The sequence below is a fragment of the Dermacentor albipictus genome, chromosome 2 (genome assembly GCF_038994185.2).
Source record: "Dermacentor albipictus isolate Rhodes 1998 colony chromosome 2, USDA_Dalb.pri_finalv2, whole genome shotgun sequence".
In the NCBI taxonomy this organism is placed as follows: domain Eukaryota; kingdom Metazoa; phylum Arthropoda; class Arachnida; order Ixodida; family Ixodidae; genus Dermacentor; species Dermacentor albipictus.
In genome coordinates this window covers 58,014,167-58,038,075 of record NC_091822.1, presented here as the reverse complement: position 1 = coordinate 58,038,075, position 23,909 = coordinate 58,014,167, and the positions used below count along the sequence as shown (strand labels likewise).

The following is a 23,909-nucleotide window of genomic DNA, read 5'->3' as shown; positions in this document are numbered from 1 at the left end:
GTGCTGCTGTGAAGATGTCGGCCAAGTTTCGTTGTCGTGCGTGCCGCATGCAGCTCGCAAGCGGATCGCGAAGTCACCTTTCTCTCAAACGCTCCATTTTCAACAGAAGGCCTTGTCCTCACCCTCTTCTAGACACTCTGTTTCGTCATGGGACGCACTATTTCATCATTCCCTTGGACGGCTGATGTCGGACGATAGCTGACATCAAACTGCCGCCACGAGTCCACGGGCTAAGCGCACTGCGGCTCGCCGAGGACTGCCGCGTTTGGCTTATGTTTAGCTCGCCGTAGGTACCAAAGGCGGAAGTAGTGGTGTCTACGTTAACATCAGAAATGAAATGGAAACTGCGCGCCACCGTGGCGTTCTGCAGGCAGCTTTTTGTGAGCACCTCCCGCTTCCCAGCAGCCTTCGCAGTGCAAGGCATTGAATAATGAGCGGAAGCACCGCGAAGGCCGTTTTTCATTGTCAATAGCTCCGCTTCTGCTGAACACATGTAATGACTCTTTTCGGCGAAGTGTATGTGAAATAGCCTATTTTCACTTCAAATGCATATCTGCAGTTCGACGAAAAGTCGTCACCCCTTTAACAGTAAAAAGAAACCTGCTACATGTTGTACACTTATGAATATCTTTGGAATGTTAAATTTTTTTGTAGAACAGGAAGAGGGAGCTCTGTGAGGTATTGGTATAAGTCTTGCTCCAGTACCTTCCTTGGTAAAGTACAAATAAAAATAAGGCATCTGGATCCGAATAAGAATTAGTAACTGTCCTGCGTCGTTTTTGTCTGAGAAACCAGCAGTATATTTGAGTACTTTAGATCAAATTTGCTAATTAAACGTAATCATGAGCTGTATAACTGTTTTCCTCACAGTTAACATAATAATTATAGCTCAGAAACAAATAATATGGCAATAATACGTGCCCCGGATTATGCCATCAAAATTCTGTGTATAAGCACGAGAACCCGAAACTTTAACTGTTAGAAAAATATCGCACGCATACGTTTCTCGAGATTTTTTCACAGGCCTGACGAGTACATCACATGGCATAGCATTCTTGGTCGGGAGAACGTCTGCACGAGAGCGTTTACACGTAAAAGCTTATGCGCACCTGGCAGTTTCCGGTCGGGTAGAGCAGCGGTTACACACGGTGTGCTTTCGCAGAATTGTAACTGTAGTGTCTTTGTTCCCGCTAACGGTTTGTTAACCTCCCGCCTGGACAACATGCTGCTCACGCCTGCACGAGCCCGTTTACGGCTCTGAGCATAAAATAAATAAAATTAAATCACAATCTTTTGCTCATATGCGACCAGCAGAAGGATGAAATTAAATTTGCGTTACAAGTTACAACACCCTGGAGGTCAGAATACCTGGGAAATGAAAGACACATTTCATTTACGGCTTACCTGCCTTAGCCCAGAGTTGATATACATGGGATACGCTGGTCGAATACGCACGCCGCGCACATGCATTGTACCAAGAGATTTCCGATTGCGCGCGGTGTGCTGCAATTAAAGAAAATCAACCTGCTTTCGGCACATGTGTGCTCAAAGCGTATGCTCGCGATGGCACGCCTCTACTAGAACGTGTTGGGGTTTATGTGTTACGCTCAACAAATTGCGCAGCTGCTACGCATCACCAGGAAACACAGTTCCGAAGTGAAGCTTTTTTTTGTCAATAGGCACTGTGTAATTATCTATTATTTCTTCGTCAATCGTCGGGATTGGGTTTGTGTCACTGTGGCAAGAGAGGTAGAGAATCATGAAATGTCGTTAGATATATGCCGTACATATATCTGCAACATCGTAACATCGCTGCCGTAGAGGTCACAGCAAGCGCATCCTCCTGATTTGGTATTTGCATTCCGGCATAGCCTGTCGACTGCGTAATGTGTAAATGTGAAAAAAAAATGCATGGTATTAACTCTGACATCTCTGGGGCACGCGAATTACAAGTTAATACAAGTGAATTACAATTGAATACACGTCCCGTAGGAAAAAATTGAGCCCAAGCCATAGTCAATGATTTTCAATGTAATCCAACAGCTCAAACAAACCGACGTTTTCCTTGCCACTCCACTGCTCCGCTGCCGCATCTAAACTGCGGCACCTTAGACTGAAAAGCATGTGCATCGATGAGCTCTAAATTTGGCGTTCAGCGACTAACGCACCCCGCATTAAGGTTGCGTTAGGGAACACGCCCTTAGCACCGGCACCTTACATCAAGTTTGTCGGCCGACCCTCGAGCAGTCACAGACCGCCGCGCGCGAAAGAGGCAATGAAAACTATTCGCTTTAAAATCCCAAACCAACGCATCGCGGTTAGATGTATAGCATTTACTTAACGACTTGAATATATTCCAACAATATATTCAATTGCCCGTCTGCCATTCGCTCCTCGGTCCGGTAGTTTGCAACCTCATTCGTTGCTTTCTCCGCGCGGGTTATTCGCCTATATTGACAATCATAGTCGATGCTTTCTGCACAGTCGTACTTATCATTCTGGTTTAAGGGGCAACATCAAGGTGACCCACGGTCTTCCATCGCTTTAAAGAGAACCTCAATTCTATGCGTCTATCAAATCACATACGTCAACTCTACGATGCTGACGTTCATTCGCGACTATTTATTGGAAGGGGTGGGGTTCGCGAAGCGGCGAACTCCGCCCCCCCCCCACCCCATTCTTGCTCTGTCATCTGGGAGGCCAATCTCTTGAAAGAACGAATGCTCCTTCTAGCAAGCCAGGCAATGATATTGCGTCAGGCAAGTGGCACGAAGAAGGTCGTTATGCAGGCGAATTCGGCGCCATACCCTAGACCTGAGAATTATGCTAATTCGTTTCACATGTCCCGAAGATGGTAGCACCGGGTGAACGAGGGCACTCACTTCGACAGCAACCAATTCGTTCTTGATGCAGAAAGCGATGTTCCTTGCGCGACAGAGGTCTACGATGGTACGTGAAATCCAGTCGTCTATGAACCACGGAGATGACACGCATATAGACAGGCCCACTATACTATAAATATGGCTTAAGAGAACTTCTTGGTGGGCAAGTGGGGATTCATTCAATATACGTTCTCTTAATGGAACCAAAAAACAACACACCGCACATAAGAGAGGACAACCGGGACCTAGCGCCAATCACAACTATATTGTTGACAAAAACGACACTTACATATATACCCTCAGTCAGCGCCTGCGCAACAAGCACACTCAAGCATCAAGTACGGTAAGATAACGCTCCTTCAACCAACAACTTTTTTATTATTTATACAATGATAAGAACGTTCCACGGACAAACAAGCTGCCTTTCTTACTGATATGAAGTGCTTCCATTGTTACCCTTGCTTTAGTATTTTTGCTTCTGGTCAGAATCCGCACGTCAGAAACGTATGCCTCAGAAGAACGCGAGGGGCAGTTTCTCAAATGCCTCGACATATTGGGTCCCTTCTTATTTTGCTCAACGTTTCGTTCACGTTCCCTGATCCACTCATTTACACAGTGCCAGTCTGTCCTATACAAGAACCACCACAGGAGAGGGGAATTTCATACACTACCATTACGGCATACTTTATGAACCGTCGCCCATGCTTGGTTGCACAGCCTCTTTTTTTATTCTTCCTTTCCTTTTTCTATCCGAGAGCAATTGCTTTTGAGCTTCCTAGGAGCTCTAAAAACTAGCGGAACACCATGCCTGCTTGCTGCCTTCTTCAAACTGTGGGACAATTTGTGCACATACGGCACGGCCACCACCTTTTCTTGGGGCACCTTAGCCCCAGCTCTCACAGCCCTTCTCTTCATTCCTTGGAAGAAACATTCCACAACCCCTGTTAGAAGTGAACGAGGGAGCGCAGTTTAAGCCAGCCTCGCCAATTGGTTTGAGAAACTCGAATCCATGTTGTGAACACAAGATTTACTGATCGCGGATTCAGGACAGAATTCCTCTTTGACTAGTTTCAAATGGAAAAAGTCGAATGGCAGAAGCCCTTTCTTCGCTCGCGACGCATAACTCCAACAAAGCCGATCTGAACTAACCTCCAATTATCAAATCTAAAAACAGTAAATATTTATCCTCAGGCAGTTCACTTGTAAAATGTAAGCCTTTACTATGCTGTCTGACTAACGATAAAGTAATGCCCATAGCATCTCTGAAGTTCAAGCTTCGCAAAAGCTTACAGCTCCTAGGAAGCTCGGAGACCTTTGCTCTCGGATAGAAAAAAGAACGAAAAAAGAAAAGAAAGAGGCTGCCGAATCAATCATGGGCGACAGTTCATAATATGAGCCGTAGGGGTAGTGTATGAAAATCCCTTTTCCTGTGGTTATTCCTATATAAGAGAGACCGGGCGCTCTGTAAATGAGCGGATCAGGGAACATGAACGGAATGTTGAGCAAAATAAAGAGGGCACATATATACAAAAGAATATTAGAAACGGCCCCTCGTGGATTGTGGCCGGAAGCAAAAATACGAAAGCTAGGGAACTAAAGGAAGCATTTCATATCACTAAGAAAGGCAGCTCTTGTGTTAGTGAAACGTCGTTATCATTGAGTAAGCCATAAAAAAAGTTTGTTGAAAGAGTCCTATCTAAGCGAACTTGACACTTGAGTGTGCTTGTTGCGCAGGCGTTGACTGAGGGTATGTATGTACGTATCTTCTTTGTATATAATGTAGTTGTGAGTGCCACGCCATCTCGTTGCCCTCTCTTGTGTGCTTTGCGTTGCTTTTGGCGTCTTCAAATAGCTATAATGAATGTAATATCTCAATAGGCACTGACCAACACCGACGGTTTCCTAACATCCTCATCTCGTACACCAACCACTGCAATCTCTGAAACTTTACTGAGGGTCTCATAGCGCCAGCGTTGTGAGAGGCATGGTAGCTGCAAGGCCACTGTTCTTTTTGCTGAGAAAGTGTTCCATTCCGCGCCTCCACATAGTTAAAACATCGTCCCAGGAGCTCGTGCGTAAATACAAACTTTGCTATCGCTGTGAATAATTCGCTCCTCTGAAGAGAATGTGCAATATTATTTTGTGACGCAAAAATATTAGACTAATCCTGCATCAAATTATAAACGACGTATACCTACACCTTTCTTTCACATGTCATGCAGTATTTTTAAGGTGCAGCTTTCCTTACCCTTGCTTCCGATGGTGTGGATGCAGGGTACTGTCCGTTGGCTGCTCTCATGCCGACCTTGCAATAACTTGAGCCAGTAGCTATGCGCCATTGGATATGTGACGCAACAGACAACTTAGGACGCCAGGTATGTGAAACTCGGCAAGTGGCCCTGGGTATCTGTACATTCTTGGCCCATACCCAAAAATGGACATGTGGCACTGGGTGGGTCGCCCAATAGGCAAGACGAACAAGACGCAAGAAGTGGTGTCGGCAACGAAAAATATAAGTCCGCTACAGAGAACAAACCCAGCAACAGAAGTAGCCAAGTGTGGAGAAAGAAGGTAGGTGAGCAAGACAGGACCAGAACTGTCATTGAGCGAGGAGTGTTGAGCTACACAGAAGTGAATAAGGAGAAAAAAATTAGGTGAGGGCATTTGAAGAAACATCAAACAAAGCATCGTTCATCATTCCTTTACTGATAATCACAAACAGCTTATTATATAGTGCGGATGTGATCCGGCGCGGAGAATTCAACCCACAAGTGACGAAACATTAACGTCTCTTAATCTCACTGTGATCCACCGTCACGATGGGATCACATGCTTGACGTATGCGTCTTCATTTGGACATTTTTAGCCGTTGGTTAAAGTGTACTCAAGCATCAGTGCATTTTCCAACAGGTATATCACTCTGAAGTAGGTGTTCTAGCACTGAGCGGTAAAGTAGACGGAAAAGAAAACACGAGACATTGTGTGCTACTCTACTACTCTACGACTTGGGTTTAATGTCCTTGGTGCAGGAAGTGGTTCGATATGAGAAAATAAGCCTCTGCGAGTACGAGACGATCGGATCAACAAGCGCCGGATAGAAATGGCGAAATGGCACTGTGCCTTTGCATAAGTTAGATCCCTTATTAAGAGGACAGGGTCGAAAACCTTCGAAATCCAATGATTTAGCCTCTATTGCTGCATGTTTTGGACAGCTGGCGCAGAATGGGAGTGAGCGCGATTTGGGGTTTCCGTTAGCTGAGCCCGAGTAATTTGTGAATCGGCCTATTTTCGATAGTGTTCAGCACGTGCCACATTTCCTGCGTCGTGCTTCCTGCAGCTGCGCGCTCTTCTTGACAGTGATCGCTATGACCATCGGCAGCCAAAAGCTAAGAATGGTAAATCACAATCCTATATGCATTTAATGCGAGCTCCCGAGACACAGCGAATTTTAAGAAAAACTAAGCATCCTTCGTGTGACCACTGCTACGAATAAGGTCTGCATCAAAACACTTCAAACTGTTTCTTTTTGCGCGCCCTTAGTTTATGTGAATTTAGCAACTGCTAAATGTCGCGAAACCTAAGGGGACGCGAGAGTTTCATGTAGGAAATATGGACACTATGCGCAAAACTATAATTTTATTTAGCCATGGAGTTCTACTGGATGTGCCCTCTCAGATGCCGTGCATTCAATTCACTCAGCTGTTGACGCTTGCGGTATGCCAGTTTACCGAAACTGGGTTGGACAAACTTTAATAAAGGTCCAGCAGGATGCACGTCAGCGCCCAATGGGCGTCTTCAACGCAGGGACCAACAGGGAGTACTACCTGACCGCAACTTCGCGAGCCTGTTGGAAAGCCCATGGCTGGTCTTGTAGGAGCTAGCTTCTTAGGGTATTCTCCCACTTGTCGGAGGTAGAACTGGGCGGAACGTTTGTGCACTCCCACGGCACGCGTGCGAGGGTCCCCATGACCGCGCACGAGGGGCAGGCATCATCGGGGTAGACGTCCGGGTAGATGTGTATAAGGTGGCAGAGTTGGGAAAAGGTATGTGTTTGCGACAATACAATGCAGTTTTATTCGCCCGTTAGCGTTAGCGTTAGCGCCTGCGGCTTGTTAAGTTTGGGTTGCGGGGGCGGAACGAAACGTCGTCCGAAGTAAAAGTGTTTGGTGATTTCATTTTACGTCACTGGGGCGTCCCTGTTCGCTTCCAACTCATCGAGGCGCGTTTGACCGGGGGTGACGGCGCGATCGGTAAGCGCGTGCGCAGTGTCGTGGGATGCCTCGTTGAGGTTGGGTGGGGCGCCCGGCGTCCGACCCAGGTGGGCGGGAAGCGAGATGACGGTGTGGTGTTTGAGGGTGCTCGAATCAGAGCCGCGGAGGGCGCGTAACCCTGTTCGGGGACGTCTCCTCTCTGGAACACTTTGATAGGTGGTCTCGAGTCACTGAATATTGTCTTTCGCTTGTCGTCGAGCATTGCCAGGGCTATGGCCACTTGCTCTGCCACCTCGGGGTCGCGTGTGAGTAATGTGGTGGCGTTTACGGTCCGCTGGGAGGACGAGACCGCAACTGCAGAAAAGGCTCGGCTGCATCGGTAGGCGGCGGCGTCCACGGCGGCGTCCGCTTCCTTGTTTATGCGTTAGAGGAATGCGGTCACCCGGGCTAGGCGCCTGCGTCGATTGTGTTCCGGATGTACGTTTCGGCGAATGGGTGCAATCGCGATCAGGTAGCGGAGCTCGCGGGGAACCGGTGTAAACTCCGATGGATCCGGGATGTTCGGTGGGGAGTAGCCGATTTCGCGCAGGATGTGTCTTGGTCATCGTCAGTCGTACCATCTGCGCTCTCTCCTGAGCCTCAGCGATCTCTTCGAGCGTATTGTGCACCACGAGCTCGAGGAGTCGATACGTCGGCGTGGGGATCGGGAGCACGAGGGCCCACATTACTACCTTTCGGATGAGTGTATTGAGCTTGGCACTTGGTGAGGACTTTGGTGAGCGAGTGGCGCTGGTTCGTACATCTGATGGTGTCGTGGAGCAGGTGTTTGAGGAGGCTCCATGTCTTGCCCTTGCGGAACTGTCCATCGACCGAGCTACATCCTCTTCCGATTGCTGTTTGGATAGGGTGCTGCACTGTTCCGTTACGGTCTTGTTCAGTTCTGCAGTGCGTTCGCAGAGACTGCGGTTGAGACACTGGCTCTTCCATCATGTCAGTAGAGACTGTTTGGCCGCGAGCAAGTGGGCGAGGTGGCTGTCCATCTTCTCGGTTGGCATATTCGTGCTGAATGCTTTTGTGGCCTTACCGACGGCGACCCTGAGCTCAGCCGTCCGCGTCTTGAGGTTCGGGGCAGTGTCGGGAGGGAGTCGTGATGAGAAGAGGTCCCAGTCGACCCACGTGTACGATTTGGGCTTCCTGGCGATGGTGGGCAAGTGCATTGCCAGTATTATACGATCGCTGCCAAGATCCTGCTCAAGACTGGACCAGCGGGCACCGGTTGTGTTCTTTACAAAGCAGAGATCCTGGGTCGTGTCTGTGTGCGTGGACGTGCCGATGCTGGTACGGAATGCTTTGTCCGTCACTAGGGTGGGATCCAGGTCGTTCGCATGCTGCCACAGCGTGTTACCCTTAGGGGTGTCATACACGTAACCCCAGATGCGATGCGCAGCGTTAAAATTGCCAGCTATCACGACCGGGTTTGAGCCTGCGCGACAGACGGCTCTCTGGTATAGGCGTCAGAAACGTTGGCTGCTGTACACGCTGTACACGCTGTACACGCTGTACAGGGCTGCTGTACACGCTGAGGATGTACAGTTTGTCGGGAGGCGTCGCTTGGGAGAATCTCCGTCATCATGTTGTCCACCTCGGACGTGCCGAGGTCGTGTGGAAGGCAGGTGAGCGTTTTAGAGACGAGCGTGGCCGTACCACGTCCTCCTTCGAGGCTGGTTAACCACTGGTAACCGGCGAACTTGGCGGTATGTGTGGGAGATAATTGAAGTAGGATTACGTGAGCCTTGGCGTTGTAGCTGAGTAGGTATTGCTGCAGGGAGGCTTTCCGCGCAGTGAAAATCCTGCAGTTCCACTGCCAGATGCGGAACACTTTATCTGGACTGGCTATCTTGACGCTACGGTGGGCCGGCCCGGGCGCCCAATTATTTGAAGGGGGCCACGTGTGGGGGTAGATAGGGCGTGGGGCGTTGTGGCGAGACCCGCTTACCAGTGGCAATGCCGACGGCTACGACGTTTTCCAGATAATGTTCGACTGTCCCCAACCGATTACCGTGGGCCTTGAGGGTGGACTGCAGGTGGGCCATAATCTCTCCACCAAAGCGGAGACTCCCTTTAATTGCCGACAGCGTGCTTTAATCTTGTCTAACTAGGGTTTCAGTTCTGGTAGGGTACGAGAGATGGCGCGTTTCTTGAGCGCGCTCTCGCCGTCGGCGCTACCAACGCTAACATGTTGGGGTGGTGGTGATGTAGCTACTGCCTTGGCGGTGTTCTCGGCGGTTGGCATAACGGCTGCGCGTGCGCTCCCCTCGTTTTGTAGTTCGGCAATCGCGGCCGTAAGTTTGGGGATTGTTTCTTTAATAGCGGCATTTTCGCGTTTGAGTAACGCTATTTCGGATGTGTTAGTGTCTGATGTGTGTAACGCTATTTCGGATGTGTGGCGGTAAGGGTACTTGGGGCTAGTCAAGCTGCTACGAGCAGCTTTTTTCCCCACTTTACCCCCGCAATGCTGTATTTAGTTTTTGTGGAAATAAAGCATACATACATACATACTGTATCGTGCTCTTGGAGTGAGCTCGACCCTACCTGTGATGTCGTGTCTTTTTTTCTTCCCCGGACGAGGTCCGTCCAGGTGAGGGTGCCTCGTTTCTTGTTGCTCATTATTGCTGCTGGCGAGTTCGACAATCGTTGACAGGAGGTTCCGGAGTGGGATGCAGAACAGGAGCAAGAACGGGACCAGGGCCCGGACTTGGAGCGAGAAACGGAGTGGTCCCGAGATGCGCCGCGCGGTGCACCACAGGAGCGAGCCTGGGGTCGGCTCCAAATTGTCGATGCCCGCCTGGCACCTGGAGTGGCTCCGGGATCGGCCCATGGATCTGGGCTGGGATCGGTTGTTGTCAGCGGCCCGGGCACCTCCAGGGAGGTGCGGGTAGTCTTCCTCGGTGGCAGCGATGGCGGACTTGGGCATTGTAGTACAGTCATTGCCGTTCTTCGTCGAACGTGCTCTATTATATCGTTGTCGTTGCCCCACATATGGAATGTGGTAGAGTTTCTTGCAGGCTTTGTTGGCGGTGAGATGGGGGCCGCCGCATAGCTTACATTTGGGTACACAGTGGTGCTCCCGACTGGGGTTTGGGGCACCGCAGCCTCGGCAGATAAAGTCCCTGGGGTTTGGGCACACGTCCGCACGTTGGCCGAGCCGACCGCAAGCGTAACATATATCGACCTGCCTGCGGGATAGCGTGCACTGCATGAAACAGTTCCGTAGCGCGCGAAATTGGGCACTCGATGGCTGTCGAATGCCACGATTACTGCGGTGGTGGTGCCTGTGCGCTTAGCCGCCACTGCCAGTGGATTTCTGTTATTGACGATTTTTGAGTCGATGTCCATCATGGAGACCGCATGGATGACTCCCTTGCAAGTGGACTGTGGTGCGCTTCACAGGCGCTGATCTCGTGGGTAAAGCCTTGGATGCAAATTTGTTTCACTCGCACGTAGCGGTTAGCATTTTCTCTGAGCGGAGTGCTTCCCACTAAGATATTCTGCGTATTGTCGGCGCATAGCGTATCGGAATGTTGTGCGGGGCCGAGGCGGCAATGGCGACGGCAACCACCGCAAGGCCAACCCTTGCAATGTTAAGTCCCCCACAAGACCTTATAATAATAAGGACATCGTTTGGCGATGGCGTCATTCTGCTCGCGCGGATAATGGTGTTTTTAACGTTTTCACGGCCGCGCGTCTCAGGTCCTTCACGTTTCAAAACGCCATATGGCGGAGTAGGGTTAACGCTCTCACGTTTGGCTGCGGCGCGGGAGAGACGTGGCTGTCTGCCAGCCTTGATCCGAGGTGATTCCCTGCAGGGCAATGCCCTCCCCGGCCACTTGGTATTCCATATCAGAGCACAAAAATTGCAGGCCAAGCGGTACCGGCGACGAAGTGGAAGAGAGAGCAACGTGCCAGAAGCGGCGTCTCGCTAGCATGCGCTCTCCAAGTCGGATTAGAAGTTCCACTCGTTAGAGCTAGCGATGCGGTAGCCGAGCTACGATGGTAAAACTGCTGTAGAAGGTAGACATAAACACTCACAGTGCTTAGGAAAGGGCACACAGAGTCCTTGCAACTTCACGAAGCCATTGTGCAGAAAAAGTCTCGAGAAATCATGAAAAATCGCCACGGAAACATTGGTAGAAACAAGGGCCGAATTGAATTAGTCCACATACCCCACAGAAGTGTCTCACAGAGAATCTCCAGCGAAGTTTTTCTGACTGATCTGAGTAAAAGTAGCTAAACGTTAGGTATATATTGCTTCAAAGTAGCTAAAATAGTCACTAAAAGTGTCAAGTCAGTGTTTAAATTATGTATGTGCTTTAGAACAGTACTATATAGAACAAGATCGAGTGATGCATTTCTATGGCCCACACAGATGAGAAACAGTCAGTGAACTTATCAGTACATATTAGAAAGGCTTTTACTTCACTAATCTATTTACAACAGAACGGATGATAATAGTGGAAAGTCTAAGTTTCACATAAACTTATAAGGGTATACACATGAAGCGCCACTTTAAAAAACAAGAGATTTTCACACGACGACAAGCACTCGGTCCACGTTATGCCTGCGAATTGGTAGGCGTTCAATGCTCGTGAAAACGAAATCCTGGCAAACGCACCTAAACATTTTAAAAACAGCGATGACTACCCGACCTTTATGCACCTTGAATTCAACGTTGCCAACCGTTGGTTCACCTGTAACTTTCACACAGCAATGATTTCTTCTAAATGCAAGAGAACGGGACCGGGGCTTTGAGATACAGATTCGCGTTAATTAACAATCACGTCCTCTGCAATATTTCTGTCTTCCTACAGTTTATATGTTTTATTAATGACATGCTGCGTTCTCCATATTACCCTGACACTTCCTGCAATAAGTTTTACTTGCTTAGTTTGCCGCAAAGCTTGCGAATGCCCACCAATGGAAACCAGTTGGTGCGACTGCAGCATGCAGTCTGCTTGGACCTCGTACATGGACTTGATTTCTTTTCTGTCGTTCCGCGCTGATTAATGTGCATCCGTGTTCTCTGCCTTGAACTGCTTCGCCTCTGTGAACCCATTGACCTACCTCCTCTGTCTCACTTACATAGCAGCGACTGTGTTTGCCTACCATCTAAACCAGTGACGTATGTTCAATTATCATCTATGCCAGCTTTTCCAGATGGCGACTACTAGGTGACGCCTCTTGCTGACGTCATGCTCATGAACCGTGTCACTGCAGCCTGCATGGCCATTACAATTACGGCCAACAGAACGTATTTTCCACTTGTCAACTTCACTTCATCAAGCAAGCAGTTCCACAGGGGCTTTTCGTAGTCGACCATTGGTACCTGCAAGATTTTCAACTGGAAGCTTTTGCACTGGATGCTACGTGTACTCAGAAGGGCACTCCGACGCCAATAACTTGTGGCAATCGCGAAATTCGCAGCCTGATCACCAATGACTTTCCGCTTTAACAGAGCATGCTGAAGCGCTTCCGCATATTCTCGCATCGTATCGAGACATTCTCGACTTCGGTAACCGGCCTGTGAGCCAGACGTCCGCTGTCGCACATAACATACACACAGGTGATATCAGCCCTGTTCACCGTCGCCCCTCTCGTAGCCCCTATCACCCCTAGTGTTCGCGCCAGAGTGAAGCGTCATCAAGCAGGAAGTCGACGAGATGCTTGCGAAGGACATTATCGAGCAATCCTGCAGTTCCTGGGTGAATAAACCAGAGACTGTGCAAAAGCAGCCGCGGGACTTAATGCGAATTAATGATTCCCTTGATTGCCTCTATGGTGGTGCTTACTTCTCTTCTATCGATCTTCGATTTGAATATTGGCAGAGCGCTGTGGCACCAATGCATCGGGAGAGAACTGGTTTTATAACTTCTGATGGGCGTTACCAGTTCAAGGTCGTGCTTGTCAGTCTGGGTAATGCCCCAACCACATTCGAACGAATGGTGGACTCTCTGTTCCAGTGGTATACAAGGTTGTGCTATACAGAAGACGTGATTGTGTTTTTGCCTACATATGACACACATTTTGAACGCATCTCATCTTTTTTTGACGTGTTCCGCCATGCTGGACTTCAGCTGAACTCATCGAAGTGTCGTTTTGGCGGCCTCCGCATAACAATATTTGGCCATATGGTTAACACGGCCAGTGTACTACCTGACTCACCGAAAATTTCAGCCGTCAAGAACGGCTCCGTAACTAAGTATTTTAGAGATCTTCGCACCTTTGTGGGGCTGTGCTCTTATTACCGCCGTTTCATAAATAATTCTGCAGTGATTGCTGGGCCCCTCACAGATCGTCTTAAGCCAGTGTGCACTTGCACCTTGAGTGCTGCACAAGCTGCGCTTTTTATAGGTTAACCACACTCCTCACAACGTCTTCCATTTAGGCCCACTTGACCTATCAGCGCGAACAGAAGTCCGCGCGGACGCGAATGAGCACACAATAAGCGCTCTCTTGGCCCAACCTCAACGTACAGCCAACGGCGTTATCACTTACGCCAGCTGGGTGCTCTGCGCATCGGAGAGAAATGGCCTAATTACAGAACGTTAGTGCTTCGTTTTTATAAGGGGAGTCGCAAAATTTTACCCTAACCTGCTCGGCCCACTGTCCACAGTAGTTTCGGACCACTATGCGATCTCTTGGCTCGTCTCTTTGGAACATCCTACAGGCAGACTCAGTCGATGAGCACTGCACCTTAACGAGTATACCTATACGGTCGTATTAAAGACCCGCGTGCACAAAGATGCGGGTTCTTTTCCCCGGAGCACTGTGATAGACTGACGTTTTGCGCACTGAGTCCCTCAATAGCGCCCTTTCCGTGAGCCAGTTGCTTAACATCGCGGACCAACAGCGTCAGGGTACTTACTTAAGAAAGGAATCGAGCCCCTGAAATCCTCTCCCAACGACGGCTCTGTGCGCATGTTCACCATGCAGGGTGGCACCTCATATCGGCGTAACGTGTACCCTGATGGCCCTCACCTTCTAGTTATGCCATCACACCTGCGCTCCACAGTTCTTTGTGAGCTTCACCATGCCCCAACAATTGCCCGCCTGGGTGTTACTCACACGCATGACCGCAAGCAACGTCGCTTTTGTTGGCTTGGCCTGGCCTAGCGTGCTCAGTGCGGCGTTACGTCAGCGCCTGCCAGCGCTGCCAACGGCAAAAAAAAAAAAAACGCCTAGGCTTCCTGCCTGGTACCTTCAGCCCATCGACGTCCCACTTGACCCCTTCTTCCGTGTTGGTTTGGACCATCTCAGAAACTTTCCTACATCTGCTTCCGGAAACAAGTGGGTAGCCGTCGCCACCCATTACACGATGCAGTACGCAATGACTAGCGTTGGCGACGAGCGGTGCTATGACGTGGTGGACTTTCTCCTCCGTGACGTAATTTTAGTATGTGGTGCTCCACGTCAATTGCTGACTGACCGAGGCCGTACCTTCCTGTTGAAAGTAATTGAACGCTGCGCGTCTGCTCCACGCAGCACAAGAGCACCACACCGTAATATGCCCAGGCGAACGGCCTCACCGAGCGCTTGAATCAGACCTTAACGGACATGTTTTTAATATACTTGTCGGCTGACTGCCGTGATTGTCACCTGGCACTGCCGTTCGTGACATTCGCATATATTTACTCCCGTCACAACATTGCTGGATGCTCTGCTTTCCTTTAGGTGTGAACCAACTTTACCGTTTGACACCTTTCTTCCTTCCCCTTAAACTTCGTCTAGTGAATATGAACGCGACGCCATTGCCAGGGCTGATTACGCGCGATAGATAGCCCGTATTAGACTTGCTGCTTCCAAAGACAATCAGAAGCACCCCGGCGACCAGCGACAAGAGGCGAAAGTTCTGCTCTGAGGGCCCGCGTGCTACGTTGATCCCCCTACAGACGTCGGGGCTTTCTGAAAGGCACCTGCCAGGCCGGCGTATATACCTCCGGGGATCATGCTACCTGCTACTCGAACAGGATGATGTAGACATTTGGATTCAGTGGGATGTACCCAAAGGTGGCCACTGCCTGATCTCATGTTGACGACTTGCCTTTCTTGATATTGGCGGGCTTCATTGTTAGCCAGTGTTTACTACCCTTGGAAACCATTTCCTGTAAATAGTTTCTCTATGATGCTTCCACGTTACAATACATTATAATGGGTTTCATAAAAAAAATGTCTGACCACACATAGTTCTCTCGCCGCAGTTATTCGCAGCTCATGGCCTCCGTCAGTGGATACCACGGTGGGGACACCACCGTTGCTTCATCCTGATCACGGAACCTACACACCGTACAGTCAATTTTGGCTGCGCGGTGATCGCCAAATATCCTGAACAGATGACAAGCAAAATTATCGAGCCGACAAATATTAATCGCCTCGAGAATAAATGCTTCAGCGCTGCATGAATGTACTTAACACAGAACTAGCTACATTATCTATCGCAATTCCCGCGGCTCTAAACTAGCACTTCTCGGGCCGGGTTCGGCACCAAAGGGCTCTTTGGTGCGAGCAGCTCGGGTCATAGTTCTACAACTGGCGTGTTTGGTAAAATATTTATTGTGGCTTTCTACTAGTTTCCTCGTTTCATTTTTGTTAACAATCGGATGCTAGTCATACTTCGTGTGCGAACATGCTTGCGCCCGGTTAACTAACAAAATTTAATTGAAAGTCCATCTTGTCTCTTGTTACCGAGACAGGGACACGGGAGAGCGACACGCAAACTCGTGTTTGTGTCGCTCCCTCGTGTTTGTGTCTCTTTTGCGCTGTGTCCTTTTCCCAGTGGATCAGCAAGAAGATCAAGCTTACACGCTAAGTCGCTTATAAACACGGTGGACCTTTCTAGTGGCTCCTAGGCCAGACCACCTTCGTATCTCATACGACAAAGCTATTGATTAAGCTGCGTGGTCTGGTCATGAAGATGTTCCGCAAAACCCATCATACAGTAGAGAACAGAAGGGTCAAGAAAGCTACGCACGCTCGCGCGCTATGCCATGCGGCCCATGTAGAACACAGCAGCGCTCCCCCACATCCTAATACTTTATACGCAGGACTTATCCTAGTACTTTGTTTTCCTTATGCACAATAAAGATTGTATTGTATTGTATTGTATTGTATTGTATTGTATTGTAATGAATTGCCTGTACATTTGTTTCGCAATAATTCTCCCATCTGGGCTCTCTCGAACGAGGATGACAGTTCTTACCGACTATGATTTGGTGTAGTTCTATGATATGTTTCGCTTGACGCATTGGGTTGGCTGACAGTTCTGCCTGTCACGTATGTGGCGGCGAAGAACCAACCGAAAATGACATTTGCTGATGTCCTGGCTTCCAGGTGAAGAAAACGTCGTTCCTGACCGTTTTCTTTAAGTTCTAGGTGTCTTGTTTCCATGATTTACCGCCTAGAATCCGCCGTCCAGTTTGACCGCGCCGAACAACCACTGCCATAAAACAATCACGTTTTGTGAATGTTGCATTCTTTCTCTGTTGTGGGCTCTAACTTTCCAGATCTCACGCTGTACCTGAACGTTGCGTTACTTGAAGTCAATAATATCATCAGCTGATATTCAGCTGTCCTCTCTGTCGCATCCCTTGTCTCGCCTTAAACCCTCCATTGAGTATCATTTGATAAAATAAATCATCTAAACGTGCACGTCGCACACGTTCTCACGTCCCCTTGGAACGTTATATTGCAGGTCACATGCTCATAAAAAATATTGCGCTGCACAAACTGTAGGCATCATTGGGCACCAAAAGGCTACATTCCGAATATAAGAGCGTGGTTGTCATCATTTCCATCATCGTCACAATAATCATTCTCCGAAATATGGGCTTATTTGATGTTTCCTACCACCCGCATGCCGCAACGAACAGTGTATAATTACCCCTGTCATGCAGCAGTGAACTTCACGGCATGCCGGCAAATCTTGTGAGCACATAACGTGAAATCGGTATGCGACTCTTATTTATAGGACGCCTGCTTATTAGACAGGATCATGAGGTACAACAACTGCAATAGCCAGAAAACGTGCTAGATGCGACTAGCGTGCGGCATAGTGTTCTTTTTTTCACATTCCGAAAAGTTTCATTACCCTGTACGTTCTGTACAATGTTGGCACGCTGACGCAGTGATAAGTCGTTGATGACGAAGTGGCGAAGGAAAAACGCAAGCGCATGCATTTAGTTATAAATTAATGCTGTATCTCCGTGAAATGTGCCAGGTACAATGTTCTAAGGACAACTGACGTATATTCTGGCCCCTATCACTTTCAAAACAAGCAACCACCTGTTAGCTTCAAACCGCCATTCGGCCACATTGATTTCCAGGGATGAAATGTTTGTCCAGAAAGCGGCGTCCACATAGAAGAAAACCCGCGTGCATTGCTTATATCTGAATTCGTGACAGAGACCGCGTTTAGTTCAAGACTCGCACCTGATCTGTCAGTGAGCAACCCATGGGTCGTTTGAGTTAATGATCCTGTGCGGACGATCTTGTGTATTATGTGACGGGAAACGGTCGGGAATAGTGACCGCGTTCAGTGCGCGATAATCACCACAGGGTTTCCAATCATTGTTCTTCCTAGGCACCATATATAGTGCTCACAACCCCGAGTTTGATGAAGGACGACTGATTTTCAGTTGCAACGTAGGGTCGAATTCATTGCGGCGAAACTCCAAGTGTATAAGGACCGAGTCGGCGGAGGAGGCAGTGAACAGGTGGGGTTGTGGTAACGATACAATGGGTTACAGCGTGTTTAGGGGCTTTATTCACTGGAGACGGTGTAGTAATTTTCGGTGTCTCGTTGAGTGGAGCTGCATATCGTGAGGCAGAAAGTTTGATGAAAGAAGGGTTGAGGGCAGTAGTGTACGACAGAAAATCGTTGGTAAACACACCCGTGATGTTATCCACCTGTTCACAGCAGCTCGTCTCCACGAGCAGATGAAAATGGCTAAAGAAATCCGCCCCTAAGATAGCATAGCAGATGTCTGCTATCCAAAATAGCTATGGCAACCTTCTCTTGAAAGCGAGATTGAAGGCAAGAGAATTCTGTCCGTAAGTTGCGATGAAGGAAAAGTTCATAGCTTGTAGGGGGATTGACTTTGCGCGTAGACGCCGGTCCGCTCTGGACGCAGGAATTGCGCTGACGTCCACATCAATGTCTACCAAAAAACGCAGTCCTGTGGTTCGGTCGGTTCTATAGAAAAGGCTGCTTGACATGTGGCCATGAACTCCCGCCGCTATTATTGACGATCTGCCTGAGCATTTCCCGTGTGCCACGAACGGGGTGAAACACACCGACGAGCCGCGGTAGGAAAACATGAGTGGTAGTAGCACAGACTCTGTGCTGAAAAATTGCCCTCCTATTGGTGAATTGGCCGTTGCATAGGTGGTGTGAGAGGCTGTTGAGATGGGTAGGGTCAGTCATTGAAGAAACGAGTGTCTGGCAATTGTTGACTCAAGTCGGAGACTTGAGATGCGAGCTATATTACTGTTTCCCGAAAGGAATCTACTTCAGGAAGTGGAGGGACACTGACAGAATTTTTGACTGCCACAGCGTCATTCGTCACATCGTTTGCCAGCTCGGTGAATTCCGACAAGGGCTTATGCTTAGCTGCGAAGAGAGCCACGGGCACATTGGCTAGAAGACGTCGTACAAACAACCCGCGTAATATGGCCGGGTCCAATGAGCCTAGTCGGTTTACCATTGAGGTGTCGCTGGTGACATACAAACTTAGTTGAACGTCGGTCACCGAGGACTTCATTGTTCAGGAGCTGCAGAGTATGCCGATGAGCAGGCGGGACGAGACGGCAAAGAAGAACCTTTTTGATTGCCGTATATTGCTGTACGAGGATGTCGCGTATGTCGGCCAAGCAGGAGTTCATATTTGCGAAACTTCGACGTGACGCGATGACTGCGGAACTTGTTCTCAGTTTGTATGGACAATAACGTGGAATCGGCAAGCCATAGTTGCGGTAACTTAATGGCAGCTGTAGCTTAACACCCGTAGAAGGTACCGGACTGGTTGCAGAGGTAGTAGGAGCGGAGTTAAGGTCGTCTGGGGTGTGGGTTTCATCCATTTAGTCCGGGGCACCAATAACCCTGGAACCACCAAGCAAAGTTAAGAGCACAGGGGTTTTATTTGTGCGGCCCCTCATTTGATCTTCTTCCTGTTCCCTAGTGAAATGGCGCGCAAACCAGCCTGGGGTATCGGCTATGAATTGGGCGGTGAAGAAACTGTTTTCATTATTAAATAAATTAGGGTGGAATGAAATAACTTCTAAAATGGGATTTAAACGGTTTACTGTTAGAGATATGAATAATCAATTCTCTAAATATTACATAAAAATACTTTTTGAGTATAATATGTATTCATAAGGATTTTAGCATGCAATTCTTTTTGTCTCAGGCAGAAACATGCAGATGACTTTAATAACGTTTCTGTGGCTGTACTCTACAACGGTGGCCCTAAAAGAAACAATGGCGGGAAGAGACAAATCAGGACAAGCTTTCGGAAGGGTAATTCTATAGATTCACGTTCACTTCATAAAGGGCACAAAGGTGATCTAGCCAATCCAGACCTGTGGAAGTAAACGTTCAGTGGGGGACCCAAGACCGTAGTTGCATAATCGTTGCTTCATTTTTTCTAGTGGAGTATCGTTTGCTCCACTAGAAAATGCGGGAAATCAGAAGTTGACAGCGATGATTGCTCGAAGTTATTTGCAGCAGTATATATTCTGAATCGCGCCGCAGTGATGAAAGCGGACGTAGGTAAAATGGGGATTATAGGGCCATTATGGGATGCCACTGCGAGTGCATCTGAATATTCGTTTAAGGCTAGCCTTTTGTGGCCTGGCACCCACACATGCCGAACGAGACGTAAGAGTATTGGGAGAAGAGAATAGAAAATTTCTAATCATTCTGACAATTTGGAAGTGGTTAGTGAAGGACAGACAGGCAATCAGTTAAGATTACGGCTGATGACAGGTATGATGGTAATTTGTAAAGTTAAGGCAACCGCCAATAATTTTGCCTGAAAGATACGCGTGATGTCAGGTAGCCGAATGGAAAAAAAAAACAATTTTGATGTGGCGATAAAATGCCCACACCTGCCTTTTCTTTACAGACAAGCCTCCGTTACTATACCGGTCGTTGTATCCAGGTGTGCGAAGTGCTCTTCCAAAACACTACTCAGATATTGATGGAACAATGTTTAGTATTGCTTGGAAAATATGTTAAAATTCAACTTTAGCGACTGGATTAGAGCAATTTAGTAAGACCACCCCGCTTAAGTGAACATTTAATGGGTACGACAGTGCTTCTACGAAACAACTTGAGGGCAACATCAGCGATACCATCGATAGTTATTAAATGATTTCTGATAATAATCATTATCATGATCATGATGATCCTTTGACATGATTTGCACACGATCTTCTACCTTCTCATCCTCATCTCCTAAGCCATACCCCACTACTTTCTCATGTTTAAAACCTGCGACGGGCCAGAAGAAGAAGAAAAGTTCGTCACACCGGCATATATTTGCCAGGGTTACCGTAACGTATGCACGCGCAGTCGTGGTTAGAGGTTCCGTGATTGCGCCTCATATATGTACTATATAGCCGGCTACTGCTTGGCGTAGCAAAGCCTTAGAAGGTGGGAGTCCCTGAATGTTATCCGTGATATCCCCGATATGTGCCATGCCCCGCATGATTACTGGACGTTCCCTGCTACAATGGTAACGGCAACAGGAAGTTCATGAAACGAGTCTATCATGTGGTCTCGTAAAACAGTAAGATGAGGCCACTGCAGGGCATTCCGACGGGACCATTTGGACGACCGCGGCGTAGCTTTGTTTCAGAACACCAGGTTGCGGTTAAGTACACGAATAGACCATTTTGGAAAATACGTACTGAAAAGCCTTTTCGTGCTTTAGGCTTTTTCTTTGGCGGCATAAATACCCTAATTTTTTATGTTTTCTTATTGGGGGCGCTGCGCCTACGCCAGCCTTTAGCTGCAGACAAGGACATTCAAATATAGCCGTCCAGCGTACCCGGGTTCACTCGCAAAGCACAAGCCTCACAATCTACCACAAATGGGCCGAACTGGGGTAGTGCAGAGTAGGACATAGCTCCTTGTCCACGCTTGGCCAACGTCACGACGCATTACACCGTCGGTTGCCGGAATTTTGATAACGTTATTCCTATCCTATCCTAGCTGGAGCCTCTGCACTTACTACTACCCACAACAATGTCCTTCCTGAGAAAGGGCTAGTACTTCATGGCCTCTATGGCACTTTTTAGGCACTGTGGCTGCCAGCACTGCTTTCATCCGCCGCGCTTCGCGCCTGTGTGCCCGCAGGCGCTAAGCTTTCTTTCGCATTCTGCGTAACTACGTTTCAGGACTTTGATGGACAAGATGACTCACGACAAGGCTCAAAACGCCCGCTGAGGCAGTGAAAGTAGCCACGCAGAATATTCGTCGACGTGCTCAGTTTTCTGCTACGTGAAAAGAGCGGTGCAAAACGCCCATCACTTTGACAAGCTGGTCAGATTCCGTGAAAAAAACTTGCTTTTACCTGCCCTTTAGCATCGACGGAGCAACGGATACAAACTTTCAGGCAGAATATGCCCGCTATACGAGCGACTTGTACCGCCGAGAGGGTATGTAATCAGTGCTCGTTTACTTCGTTAAGGAAACACGCGGGGACACTTCGATGCCTTTCCTCACTCCACGCAGGCAAAAAAAAAAGAACAGAACGAATGGTTACTGCTCGTTAGCTATTATTTCGCATTTACTGCTGAATGCTCAAAAATGTTTAGGCGTTTATGGTTCCGAAGGCTTCGCTAGAGTGTTTCGGCATGTAATTTAGTGCAATAATAATCTCAAATACAGGTGGTTGGCACAGCAGCCGAAAGCGAATATGCATAGAACCCAACAACATGAGGAATGCTTTTACGTGGGCTCAAAACGGTGAATCAAAAATATTAAAAATATTCACGTATTATGTTAGTTTCTCTAATTTGACCTAATTAGCTCTCGGATGCACTGCGCGAGACTAAAACAGCATTCTGGCCACACTAAGGACTGAATAGCCGAGCTCAGAGGCGTCGTAAGTACAAAGTAAAGAGAGAACAGGCTCCCTAATGCTCGCCCTCACTTGTTGAGCTTCGCAATGAGAAATCTCTGCGCTGCTTCGGTCTGCGCATTGCTTCTTGCGCACAAGTACGCGGATACAGTCATATGCTCTCTATACAGTCATATGCTTCGGCCCTGAGGGTACAATAAATGAATCTATATGCAGTCATATGATAAAGTTATATGCAGTCATCGCTTCATTTCACAAAGCGCAGTCTGAGAACGCTTCTGTAACGCTTATGAACACTTCTGTATAAAGAAAATAGAAAAGCTGCGAAAAAGCTCTATTTGGCTTTTAAAAATTTACAAAATAACTTGATAGAGAGAGAAAGACGGAGGTTAACAACCATATTCCTGGCGTGACTACCCAGTGCTAAGTAACGGTGCGAAAGAAGGTACTCGTGAATGCTGATTCTTCTTGCAACATTTCCGCATACGACGGTACCGGCACCCTAAACGTTCATCAGGAGTAAATACTACAGTTGCAATCCCACAGCAATTGAAAACAAATGAAGACGGAAGTTTTCTGTTTTAACGAGTATACACGCAACACACATGGTGTAATAAAAAATTACCAGATGCGTGTATTTTGGACTAAACTGTATAAAAAATTCTGGCATATGTTCTGTTTGATTATTGAAGAGATATCGCATCCTTCCTGGCTGCTGAAGTCTTTTTTTCTTTGTTCTTGTTCTAACACGGCCCAGTTCGAAGTTTACTAATATTCTTACGTCTATCTTCGATATTTAGAACTATTTCAATGATGTGTAGACAAGGAAGTTCATACTTACAGAGTCGCCATAAGATTTGTCTGCCCCAGCCTTGGCTTCTGTATGTCGCTGCGGATGACTCATCAGAGACCGTCAATGGAGCAGCGAATGCATTAAACTTCCATTAGTTCAGTAGAGTCATCTGGAGGACAGGATGAGACATCTGTTTTGTTTTTGTCGCTATCGCTTAGATACTAGTTCAGCGTGGCGAAGTTCTATTCAAGAAAACGTACGAAGTGAGGTACGGTGCATCACTACACACTGGGTCCATGCTCGTATTTTTGAGCACGCCAACAGCCTCGACAAACATTCGTATACGGTTCCTCTTCGCCCTGAGTACAATGCAGTTGTGAACCATGACAACCGCTTCCGTAATAAACGTTAAGCGAAGTTTTCGTAACGTCGCATGCTACAATAATATATAGGAAAAAATGGCACCTTTTGTCAGCTCCAGCACTGCCCTAGTTTGAAGATATGCACCTTGTCAAGAACAGCCCTCATGATGGGTCCGAATCGGAACAGGATACATGGTCGGCGTAGTACGACTCTACACTGGATTGCTGCGACGATGCTACCGCGCAGAACTAGTGATCAGATCTGAAATTGTAGCGGTTGCTTTTTTTTATTTATCGCATTCCGTGTAAAGGCAACGTGCGCACTTCCGTTTTTTAAATTTATGTCTTTGTTTTGTTTCGTACTCAGGCACTGTGCAGGTGCAGCCCGCCATTTTTACAGCCAGAACTAGAGATGATTTTTGACTCTCGAATAAGTCTGGCAGAAACCGCTACATGGATGGGAAGGGAAGCACAACAGCTGTACCGCTTACCTAAGCAGCGGTATTCGGGGAAACGAACGACAC

At 48.0% G+C, this 23,909-nt stretch overlaps 1 protein-coding gene across 3 annotated transcripts in view; it reads right to left on the bottom strand.

Moving 5' to 3' along the window:
* Window positions 1–23,629, bottom strand: part of LOC135901836 (monocarboxylate transporter 12-like) — a 73,787-nt gene extending 50,158 nt beyond the window's left edge. Inside the window, exons 1-2 of one of the 3 annotated variants that reach the window (XM_065431684.1) lie at window positions 23,489–23,629; window positions 23,072–23,192 (exon numbers count right to left, since the gene is read on the bottom strand). In XM_065431684.1, coding sequence (XP_065287756.1) covers window positions 23,072–23,134 — 63 coding nt within the window. In that variant the 5' untranslated portion in view covers window positions 23,135–23,192; window positions 23,489–23,629. Of the gene's footprint in view, window positions 1–2,882; window positions 3,129–23,071; window positions 23,193–23,283; window positions 23,465–23,488 lie in introns of those variants that run through there. The other 2 variants (XM_070533604.1, XM_065431685.1) reach the window with 2 other exon arrangements.
* Between the last annotated feature and the right edge of the window lie 280 nt (window positions 23,630–23,909).